The sequence below is a fragment of the Bos indicus genome, chromosome 23 (genome assembly GCF_029378745.1).
Source record: "Bos indicus isolate NIAB-ARS_2022 breed Sahiwal x Tharparkar chromosome 23, NIAB-ARS_B.indTharparkar_mat_pri_1.0, whole genome shotgun sequence".
Taxonomy (NCBI): domain Eukaryota; kingdom Metazoa; phylum Chordata; class Mammalia; order Artiodactyla; family Bovidae; genus Bos; species Bos indicus.
In genome coordinates, this window is record NC_091782.1 from 29,945,839 (window position 1) to 29,956,534 (window position 10,696).

The 10,696-nt window shown below is 48.0% G+C and overlaps 1 protein-coding gene across 1 annotated transcript; it reads left to right on the top strand.

Annotated features, from left to right (window-relative positions):
- The first annotated feature begins 2,562 nt into the window (after window positions 1–2,562).
- C23H6orf15 (chromosome 23 C6orf15 homolog) lies at window positions 2,563–3,845 on the top strand. Its single transcript, XM_019985327.2, has 2 exons — window positions 2,563–2,629; window positions 2,869–3,845. The coding sequence occupies exons 1-2, from the start codon at window positions 2,563–2,565 to the stop codon at window positions 3,687–3,689; spliced, it is 888 nt and encodes a 295-aa protein (XP_019840886.2). The 3' UTR covers window positions 3,690–3,845.
- The last annotated feature ends 6,851 nt before the right edge of the window (window positions 3,846–10,696 follow it).

The window sequence follows — 10,696 nt, forward strand, 5'->3', positions numbered from 1 at the left end:
CCAGAGAACACCAAGATTGTGGAGAATGTACCGAGGGCCACGTGACTATGTCCTGGAGACAGCAGGGGAGACGCCAAGGCCGAGGCAGCTCTCACACCCCAAGGAGGGGACAGTGAACTGTGCTTATCCCTACAGGAAGGGCCTCAACCTGAAGCACAGGGCACCTCCCAGAGCCTCTGCTTGGCTGCAAAGGAACTGACCCCTGCCCTAGGAGCCACTTCATTCTCTCCTGTTGGGATGGTATTCAGTTCAGTTCAGTCGCTCAGTCATGTCCGACTCTTTGTGACCCCATGGATTGCAGCACACCAGGCCTCCCTGTCCAACACCAACTCCTGGAGTTTACTCAAACTCATGTCCATTGAGTTGGGGATGGTGTTAGCTGGCCCCAAATTTAGGACTGTTGTTGAGATTCCTGAACCAGCAGAAATATGTTATATTGATTAGAAATGACCTGGAGCAGTGAGTCAACCTGCAGGCTTGACTGAAGACAGAGGAGGGCTCCAGAATAGTCCTGTCTGTGTTAGCACTGTGGAGTTGCCCTTGGTTACTATTACCTGGACTGCAGCGGACGACAGGAGTCAAGACCCTTGACCGCCACTGTGGGAGGGCTGCAGCCTCTGACCTGGACCTCTGGTTTCTGGTGTGATCCAGGTCAAAACGTTTTGTAAAACTGATGGATGTCACCCCCAAAAGGCTACTGTCCTGTACCCACTGGCCAGATCTGCATCTTTTCTTTTTTTTTTTAATTTTTATTGGAGTATAGTTCCTAGTTTAAAAAAATTAAGCATTATTAATATTTACATTAGGCTATTCAGGTTTGGGGCTTCCCTGGTGGCTCAGTGGTAAAGAATCCTTCTGAAAAGGCAGGAGCCTCAAGTTCAATGCCTGGAAGATCAGAAAGATACCCTGGAGAAGGAAGTGGCAACCCACTCCAGTATTCTTCTCTGGAGAATTCCGTGGACAGAGGAGCCTGATGGGCTACAGTCCATGGGGTCACAGAGTCAGACACTATTTAGTGGCTAAACAACAACAAATAGTTGACTTACAATGCTGTCCACCGACCAGATCTGGAAAGAAGTTCTTCCAGGAGTCAGCCAGCAGGGCCTGGGGATGAGGATGAAACGGTAAAGTCTAGCAGTTAATATTTTGGAGAAGGCAATGGCACCCCACTCCAGTACTCTTGCCTGGAAAATCCCATGGACAGAGGAGCCTGGTGGGCTGTAGTCGATGGGGTCGCGAAATGGTAAAGTCTAGCAGCTAATATTTAGACTTCCTGCAACAAGGGAAGCCTAGTCTGGGTGTGTCCTGGAAGCAAGCAATAGAGTAACAAAGGCATTTAGACACTTTTTATTGTAAAAATATCAAGCAGCTTTAAGAGTAGACAAAATAGTTAATGAACCCCTGTATTCTCATCACTCAGCCTTAACAATGATCAACTCCTGGTTACTTGACAAGAGCATATCAATGCCCTCCTCCTGCTTAGCGGGAAATATCTGTTCTCTTGCTGTCTCTTTCTCACTGTATCTCTTGTATTCTGTGGACATATTTGACCATCTGAGGTAGGCAGAATGGTGCCCTCCCCATCATCTAAGATGTCCATGTCCTGATGCCTGAAAACTAGAGTATGTGAGGTTACATAGCAAAGGGAAATTGTTTGCAGGTGGAATTAAGGTTGTTAGTCAGATGACCTTAAAATAGGAAGATTATCTGGGATTACTTGGGTGGGCCCGATGTAATCATAAGGATTTTTAAAGAGGGAAGAAGAGGAGGTCAGACTGACGCAGTATGAGACGATCCTGCTACTCCTGGCTTTGAACATGGAGGAAGTGGACCACGAGCCAAGGAGCCCGGGTGGCCTCTAGGAGCTGGAAGATGCAGGGAAATGGATTCTCCCCTGGGGGCCTCCAGAAAGGCTCTACCTGGACTTCTGATCTTCACAATTGTAAGATAGTAAATTTGTGTTGTAAGACATTCAGTTTGTGGTTACTTGTTATAGTAGCCGTAGGAAGCCAATATACCACCATCTTTTAAGGATGGGAACCAGGTCTATTTCCCATGACACAGGGTCTTATCTAGGAGCAGCCCCTCAGATGGGGGCCACTTCTGTACCGCAGAAGCTCCTGCAGTTCGAGGTCACGATGATGGAGCTTTGGGGATACATGAGAAAGTGCTGGAAGGCATAATCTGGATCCCAAACAGAAAGAGAATCAAGTGTTTCTATTGCTAAGAAGTGAAGAGATGGAGACCCCAAGGGTGAAGGTCCTCATGTGCTTGGCATAGGGAACCAGGAAGAGTAGGGCTGGCAACCAGCGATGAGCCGCAAGCCAGAACACCTGGATTCGGAAGGGGTGGGGAGCTTGAGGAAAAGAGCAGGGTGGGAACACCTAGCTTCCCTGGGTCATTCAAGTGGCACCTGTTGCCACAGAATGAATTAGAAATGAGGGTGGAATGTAGGGATTTATTGTCTCCATAACCACTGGCTCAGCCTGTTTTTGGTGTCCCCCACCCCACTGACAGGATAAAGGGCTGGATGTCTAGGGGCTGAGGGAGACGCAGAGCAAGATGCAGGGCTGCGTGGTGGGGAAGCGGGCTCCCCTAGGGCTGCTCCTGGTCTGTCTTCATCTCCCAGGTAGAGAGGCTGTGCCACTTCTTGGACAGGAGCAGACTGGGGGGCCTCAGGGGAGCTGGGATTGAGGGAAGGGGTAAAGGTGGGAGGCTGTACACTTGGGTCCCTGAGGAGGTAAGAGCTGGCTCAGGGAAAGTGAAGGGACTTGAAACAAAGGGGCTCAGGGAATCAGGGAGGGGAGGGCATTGGGACCAAACATCTGGTCCACTGGCTGCCTCCTCTTCCCCTTCCCCCTCCCCCAGGCCTCCTTGCCCGGAGCATCGGTGTGATGGAGGAGAAAGTTCCTCGAGACTTGGGGATCAGCTTGCCTCTGCTGGGACCATCTCCCTTGACCGGCCCCTCCAATGCCGAGCATCCTCAGCCCAAACCAGCCCCTGGGCCTAATGATTTGGCCAGGGCTGCTCTGAAGCCCAATCCTTCTCCACCGCATGGCTCTCAACCTGTAGGAGGTCCTGGAGTGCAGGGGTGGCCCCGCTCTGGGGGGCTGCTCTCCATGGACTCCTGGCCCTCGGAAGACCCTTGGCCGATGCTGGCAGCTGCGGTCGAGGACCACGTCGGGGAAGTGCTGCCCGGAGAACTGTCTTACCTTTCTAGGGTGGCTGCCCTCCCCGTGGGCAGCAGGCCTTGGCCTGCAGGGCCCTCTGCACACCCCGGAGACCCCTCACCTGAGTCCTCACTCTTCCACCGGGACTCTGAGTCTAGACGGCCATTCCGTCCTAATGTGCTGGGCTCCCTGGGAGACATCCTTGCCCGATCCCCACTCTGGGCTCTCATCAACAGAATAAGACGGCCACTTCTGCCTGGTCACCCCTGGGGGACCCTGAATCCCAGTACATCCTGGGGAGGTGGAGGTCCTGGCAGTGGATGGGGAACAAGGCCCATGCCATACCCTGTGGGAATCTGGGGTAACACTCATCAATACCCAAGTACCAGCTGGGGGAATATTCCTCTATACCCGGGTATTAATCAGTTTCCTCCCAGAATTCTCCGTCCTCCTGGCTCCTCTTGGAGCATCCCAGCTGGCTTCCCCAGTCCTCAAAACCCTGGGTCACAGTGGAGTTAGGAGGGTGACAGGGCGGGGAAAACCCCAGTTAGAAGTCAGAGGAGGAAGTCCGGCTCCCTCCCCTTGTGGCATGAGCTAAATCAAGACCCTATCAGTTGTTTTCTAGCATCATCCCCACTGTCACTGCCTCCCTGCTCTCCCTGCGCTGATCTCCAATAAAACACAGCACTTACTGAATCCACTCCTTCTCGGTGTCTTTGTTTCTGGGTGAAAACTGGAGTTTTGTCCATCCCCATTTTCTAGTCATCTCCATGTCCCCCCAGGGTCCTCCTGATGCTCTCTTCCCATCCCCATCCTTTGCAAGAGATCAAAGCCCAGGTGTCTGAGGGTAGGGCCTCCTGGTCTCACCTGGGCCAGGTGGGAGAGCTGGCTCCACTGTCCTGGACTCTGAAAGGGGGAGGAAGGGCAGCAGGACTAGCTGGGATGGCACCTGTGGCAGGAGGGAAGGATGAGGTCCAAGTGGGGAGTGAATGCCCTTTCATTCAGAGACACAGAGGGTCAGAGAAAGTCATTTAGTCTGCATTTGTCTTTCTTCCCAGAAAGTCACGGTTCTTGGAAGTGAAGGAGGCACTGATCTCCTCCCTTACATGCATCACTTGGTACATTGTGCCCCAAAGAATCACGGGCTTAGGGCATTTGCTGAACAAAGGGCAGACCTCTATAGAAGAAGAAAGAAAGGGAGAAGGGACAGGAACAGAGAAACATGGAGCCAACAATCCCGCCTGTGGCTGCGTTTGATGCTTTTATCCCCACGTGATGACATGGCTTCTTCTTTTGGTCACACTGCCCTCCCTCTGGTTTTCCCAGGAGCTCTGCATCCTTGTACAGGAGTTGGAGTGCGGTGATGAAGGCTCACTCTAAGAAAGTGCAGAAGGAAGTTAACAGAAGTTGGTGGGGGTGATGAGATTTCTAGAAGCTGCAATCCCTGGTGTCCACCCATGTCTTCCCATCACTAACCACACGACCCTCTATCACGTCAACCTCTTCCCTCAATCCTTTCCCCACCCTGGACTCTCAGTTTCTCCCAGTGCTGGGGCAGCTGATTCTGGTTCTGATTTAAGCACCTGTCATTTCCACAAGCCCAAGTTCATTCTCTCGGGCTTGGTCTCATTTCTCTCTGTCCCTCCCTCTGGCTGCCTCCTTCTAAGCCACTTCTATTTGCACTTTTCTTTATTTTTTTGGTTACACCATGGCTTGACTGACCTTAGTTCCCCAATAAGAGATTGATTCCACACCCCTTGCATTGGAAGCACAGAGTCTTAACCACTGGACTGTTAGGGATTTTTAAACTCTGTGTCAGCACTCCCCTCCTCTGTTCCCACAAGCTCGGCCAGAAAGGGGCTTTGTTTGGTTCACCGAGGAACTGCCAGCACCATGGACAGCGTCTGGACCGAGGTCAGCGCTCAGCAAACACTGAGTCAACAGTCTCTCCGACTCCTGTTTTTTCTCTTCTTCCACTTTATTCCTGAGCCACAAGCCTGCAGGCAGACTCCTAGATGCTACCCATCCAGTAGCATCTGGACTGCTACCGTGCCCTTCCCAGAGCCTCACTGACATCTCCCCAACAAAGCCCTTCTCAGTCTGGAATGCCCTGTACATTCCATTCTTTAACCTTCATTAACAACTCTGAGGAAGGTGTTGTAAGCAAGATAAAGCAACTGAGGCTCAGAGAGATTAAGCAATTTACACAAGGTGACACAGCTAGCATGTGACAGAGTCAGTGACTCAAACCAAATATTTCTTACTATCTGTCCAGGGAGTGTTCAGGTATAATATGCAATTAACAAAAACCCATCTAATTTTTATTGAGTACCTGCTATGTGCCAGACTCCGGATGAGATGCTTTCACAATACCCTCCAGCTAATCCCCAAAACAATTCCACTGGTTTGGCACTGCTGGCCCATTATACAGGTGGAGATACTGACGCCCAGATAGGGAAGTGAGCCAAGGCTGACAGGGTAACATAGAGCCGAGGAAGTGGACTTTGTCCACTACTCGGTGCTGATGGAGGGTCCTGGGTAGCTGTGGTCAGCTTTGTTGGACTGGTCTTTGCTTTAAGTTTGTTGCTATTTAAAATAGTGGGATTGGCCAGCAATCTGTGATATAATAAATGTCCTGAGGTTTGCAGTGAGAGCTGCTGCTCATGTACTGATTTGTATGCTTCTTGTTGTTGCTCAGTTGTTGAATCGTGTCTGGCTCTTTGCGACCCTGTGGACTGCAGCACCCCAGGTTTCCCTGTCCTTCCCCATTTCCCAGAGTTTGCTCAAACTCAAGTCCATTGAGTCGGTGAGGCCATTCAACCATCTCATCCTCTGTCATCCCCTTCTCCTCCTGCCTTCAATCTTTCCCAGCATCAGGGTCTTTTCCAATGAATCAGTTCTTTGCGTCAGGTAGCCAAAGTATTGAAGTTTCAGCTTCAGCATCAGTCCTTCCAGTGAATATTCAGGGTTGATTTCCTTTAGGATTGACTGGTTTGATCTCCTTATAGTCCAAGGGACTCTCAAGAGTCTTCTCCAGCATCACAGTTCAAAAGCATCAATTCTTCGGCACTCAGTCTTCTTTATGGTCCAACTCTTATACACATACATGCCTACTAGAAAAACCATAGCTTTGACTATATGGATTTTTGTCAGGAAAGTGATGTCTCTGCTTTTTAATATGCTGTCTAGGTTTGTCAGAGCTTTACTTCCCTGAATTACAAGGCAGAGTCTTAACCACTGGACCACCAGGCAAGTTCCATTATGCTTCTATTAGTGGTTAACTGGTGGAAGTGGTGCCTGGAGTAAAGTCATTTCTTCTGCCCCAGGAGGGAAGGTCCCATAGTAGAGTGTGCTTGTCTGGAAGCTGGAAGATGAGGTTCCCCTTCCATGTGCCTGGACAGCTCTCTCAGCTGTGTCAGTTTAGCTGATCACTTGCCTCTGCAGACCTTGGTTTGCTCATCTGTAAAATGGGATGAAAGCAGATGTCCAATCTACTTCACAAGGTTGTTATGAAGTTTAAGATAATAATAAAGTATATTAGAGACTGGAAAATGGAGCATTTGTGAAGATTAGAATGCAAGATGTTGTCTCAGTTCAGGAGGTCCTGCTGGCATCACAGAGAAGGCAGTGTCTATAGTTGACATCACAATTGATTGTTGGGTGTGGTGTGATGCTTCCCCCTGGGAATTACACCCAAGAGAATTATCCCAAGATCAAGAAAGGAGAGTTGGCTTCTACTTGAACTAGTTCATTCCTTGAACTGTTCTCTTAGATGTTTTTCACTTATGCACTTTCTGGTGGTTGTAATAATGGCATTGATTTATCACATATATACCATGAACAAAACCTGTTACAGGGTCATCTTACTTCTCACAACAATTCTAGGATGCACTTACTCTGATTATTTATATTTTACAGGAGAAGAAACTGAGGCTCAGGAAGGTTAGGTAATTTACCAAAGGTCACAGCCAGTGACGGGGAAACTTAGGTATGGTACCATTTGGAAATAGCAAGCAAAGGCGGGCAAACTGCACAGAGCAGGTGAAAGCGGGATTCTCCAGCTCCCATGGCTTAATCACCACCTGGAATCCTTCCTTCGACAAGTTCATCTTCACCCACTTTCATGTCATCTGAAGACCGGCAGCCAGGCTAGTAGTTTTCTCTCTCCCTCAAGACCAAATGTCTCCTGTGTTCCTCTCATTCCACTGGAAAGATGTCCCATATTGCTTACTTATACCTCTTTATTTCTTTCTTCCTACCTCCCTTCCTTCCTTTCCATTTTTTGGGTACTTCCAGGATCTTAGTTCCCCGACCAGGGATTGAATCTGTGCCCTTGGCAGTGAAAGTGCTGAGTCCTAAGCACTGGACCCCCTGGGAACTCCCTCTACCCCTTTCTAGGTTGGCTTTCCCCTTTTGCTGTCAGGAAACTGGTGAACACATCCAGAAGACACTCTTATGAACCCAGATTGTCACACCTGACAGTGAGCACACCAGCCCTCGGGAAGACTGGCCACATGCCAGGGTTTCTAGTTCTGTCCACTCACAGAATATCCTGGTCAAGGAGGTCTGTACAGGGACTTCCCCGGTGGTCCAGTGGCTAAGACTCCGGGCTCCCAATCCAGAGGGCCGGGGTTTGATCCCTTGTCGGGGATCTAGATACCACGTGCCACAACTAAGAGTTTGTATGCTGCTAAAGATCCTGCAGGCCACAGCCAAGATTGCAGATCCAGTGTGCTGCAACTAAGACAAGTTTCAGCCAAATAAATAAATATTAAAAAACCCACAACTCACTCTAACCTCTAGGAAAAAAAAAAAGGATTTCTCTGAGTGGAGATGGGACTGATGGAGAGTAAATATGAATGAGCCAAGGGGGAGATTTTGAAAATGGAGAAGCTTCAGTCATATGAAAAATGGATGCAGAAAAGGGCTTCAGATTTGTGGGCTGCTGACTCCAGCTGGACAAGTCACCTGGAGAGGAAATGACTCCTCAGATGCCTCCTCAGGGCCTGGCACAGTACACGTTTCATGCACAGGGAGGTGCTTTTGTTTAATTATTAAATTTGTTTCCTGTTTGTGCCCTTCTTTCTCACAGGGGGATCCTCATGGCCTCTGGCCTGGGTGGTTCCGGCCATCTCCTGATCAGCCTCTTACACACAGGCCTTGTCTCCTCCAGCTCATCCTAAGTCAGCTGGAGCTGGGGAGGGCAGAGAACCAGGAGGTATGGTTTAAAAGGTATAGGCTTTCAGACTTACAAGATGAAAAGAGTTACGTGATGGATGGTGATGATGGCTCCATAACAATGCAAATGTTTTTAATATTACTGAACTGTACACTTAAAATGGTTAAGATGGTGTATTTTATGTTATATGTATTTTATAATAGTAAAACTTTGAAAAAGTCAGCTCTAGTCAGGCCACTCCCCTGTTCAAGTATCAGCCAGCTGCAGAGCCCAGAACCTGCACCGAAGGTCATCACCATGTAGCCAACTGCCCCTCTGACTTCCTCTGTTCCTCACCCTCATTCCTGGCCCTGCTCTCTGCCAGGGCAGACACTACTGGAGGAACCCAGAGAGGCTTTAGAACTGATGAATGCATGTAAGCAAGCCAACACCTAGCTCCCTGCCCTGCACACCCACCCAGAGCCCAGCCTTCAAGCCCCTGGCCATTCTGTACCCTTACTCCTGTCATCCACCCCTCTTCTCAGTGAAAATGTGGAAAGAAAAAAAAAAAAAAGAGAGAGACATACAGCTAGACCTCTTTCAAGTAGTATATTCATGGAGAAAGTTCTGTCAGGATGTTATTCAGCGGTTACTCCCTGCTAGTGGAAGCTAGTAACCACAGGCACTGTTCAAACTTTTTCAAGGAGCAAATACATACAACACTAGTTTTACAATGAAAACAAACAAACCAAACCAACAAACAGGCCAACCCATCTGTAAATGACTCCTGGTTCAAGAAGTCTTTCCTGACCCCTCACTGAACTCTCCTGCCTTTTGCCTTTTTTGTGACATTGAATCATCTATGGTTATGACTGCTGTAACTAATGGGCCAGGTATTAAACTCTCCAAACCTCAGCTTCCTAATCTGTATAAGGGGGATAGTCAGTTCCCATGTGATAGAATTGTTGAGATGACTCAAACAAATAACTGCTTGTTAAATGCTGACCCTATCTGCCAGAATAAGAACTTAATAAATCTTTGGTTGCTTTTACTATTTTTTTTAAAAAATTGATTTATTTACTTTTATTTTTTGGCTGTGCTGGGTCTTTGTTGCTGCGCGTAGGCTTTCTAAATTTGCAGCGAGCATGGACTACTTTTCATTGCAGCGCTCAGGCTTCTCATTGCGGTGACTCTTGTTATGGAGCGCAGGCTCAGCAGCTGTGGCTCATGGGCTTAGCTGCTCCACAGCATGTGGGATCCAACCAGAACAGAGATTAAACCTGTGTCCCCTGCATTGGCAGATGGATTCTTAACCACTGGACCACCGGGGAAGTCCTGCTCTTACTATTATTATAATTTATTCTAATTCCAAACAACCTTCCAATGTAGGCATTATCAACATTATAAATGATGAAAATAAGGCTCAGAGAGGTCTGGTAACTCAGAGAGGCCTAAACTCACACAGCTAATAAAGGGCTTCCTTTACTAGTTAGATGGAAGTTCATCACCCATGAGTGAAAGTTGTAGCGAATTTGCACAATACATGAGGGACACCATCTGGGGAAGGAATTGTAGAGGTGCTAAGGAAGTTTAGGAATAACTAAATCCAAACAAAGAAAACATGCCTGGCTGGAGACTATAACTCAGGAAGAAAAAATTGATTTCAGGGTACTGGACTCTATTTGAAGAAAAAAATGTGGCTGTAGAAAAGGGTGAACTTCACGGGATCCAGGAAAGGGAGACCCAGGGGATATGAATTGTGAGTTGTTTAATTGCTCCCTGTAGGGAGACAGGCTTGTTCTGGCCATGAGCATTCTTTCTGTTGTAACCTACTGTTAACCACACCAAATGGCTGTGATGTCAAGTGTATAATAGCACTGAACTAATTCATGCTCTACGTATCAAAAGATGGGTGGAGAGAACTTCTTATGTCAGTTTGATAAAGAGTTCATGATTACACTAGAATCCCTTGATGGGTTAAGCTGGACCTAGAGCAGAGGCACATGGATTGCGTTATTCTGAGAGACTCTGCCTAAACATGGTACCACCAGCCATCACAGGGACACTGGAAGAAATAAATAAATCCTGTGAAACTTGTATTCATGATAAAGATGTGGCCGGGATTTTGTTCACTTTATCCCACCATTTCTATGGGGACCTCCTTATCCCAGGAAAAGGAATAGCTCTGCATCTCCTGAGAAACTCTGGTCTCTTTTTAGTTTACAGACGTTGAGTGCCAGGTAATGGCTGTGTTTCCCTCTTTGAACTGGCTGCTAGAGAGCTCAGTTACAAATCTGTAGTTTTCCTTCCAGCATGATGTTTATATTAACCTTACTCTTGGTTTTATCTCATTTTTCTAACTCTTCAT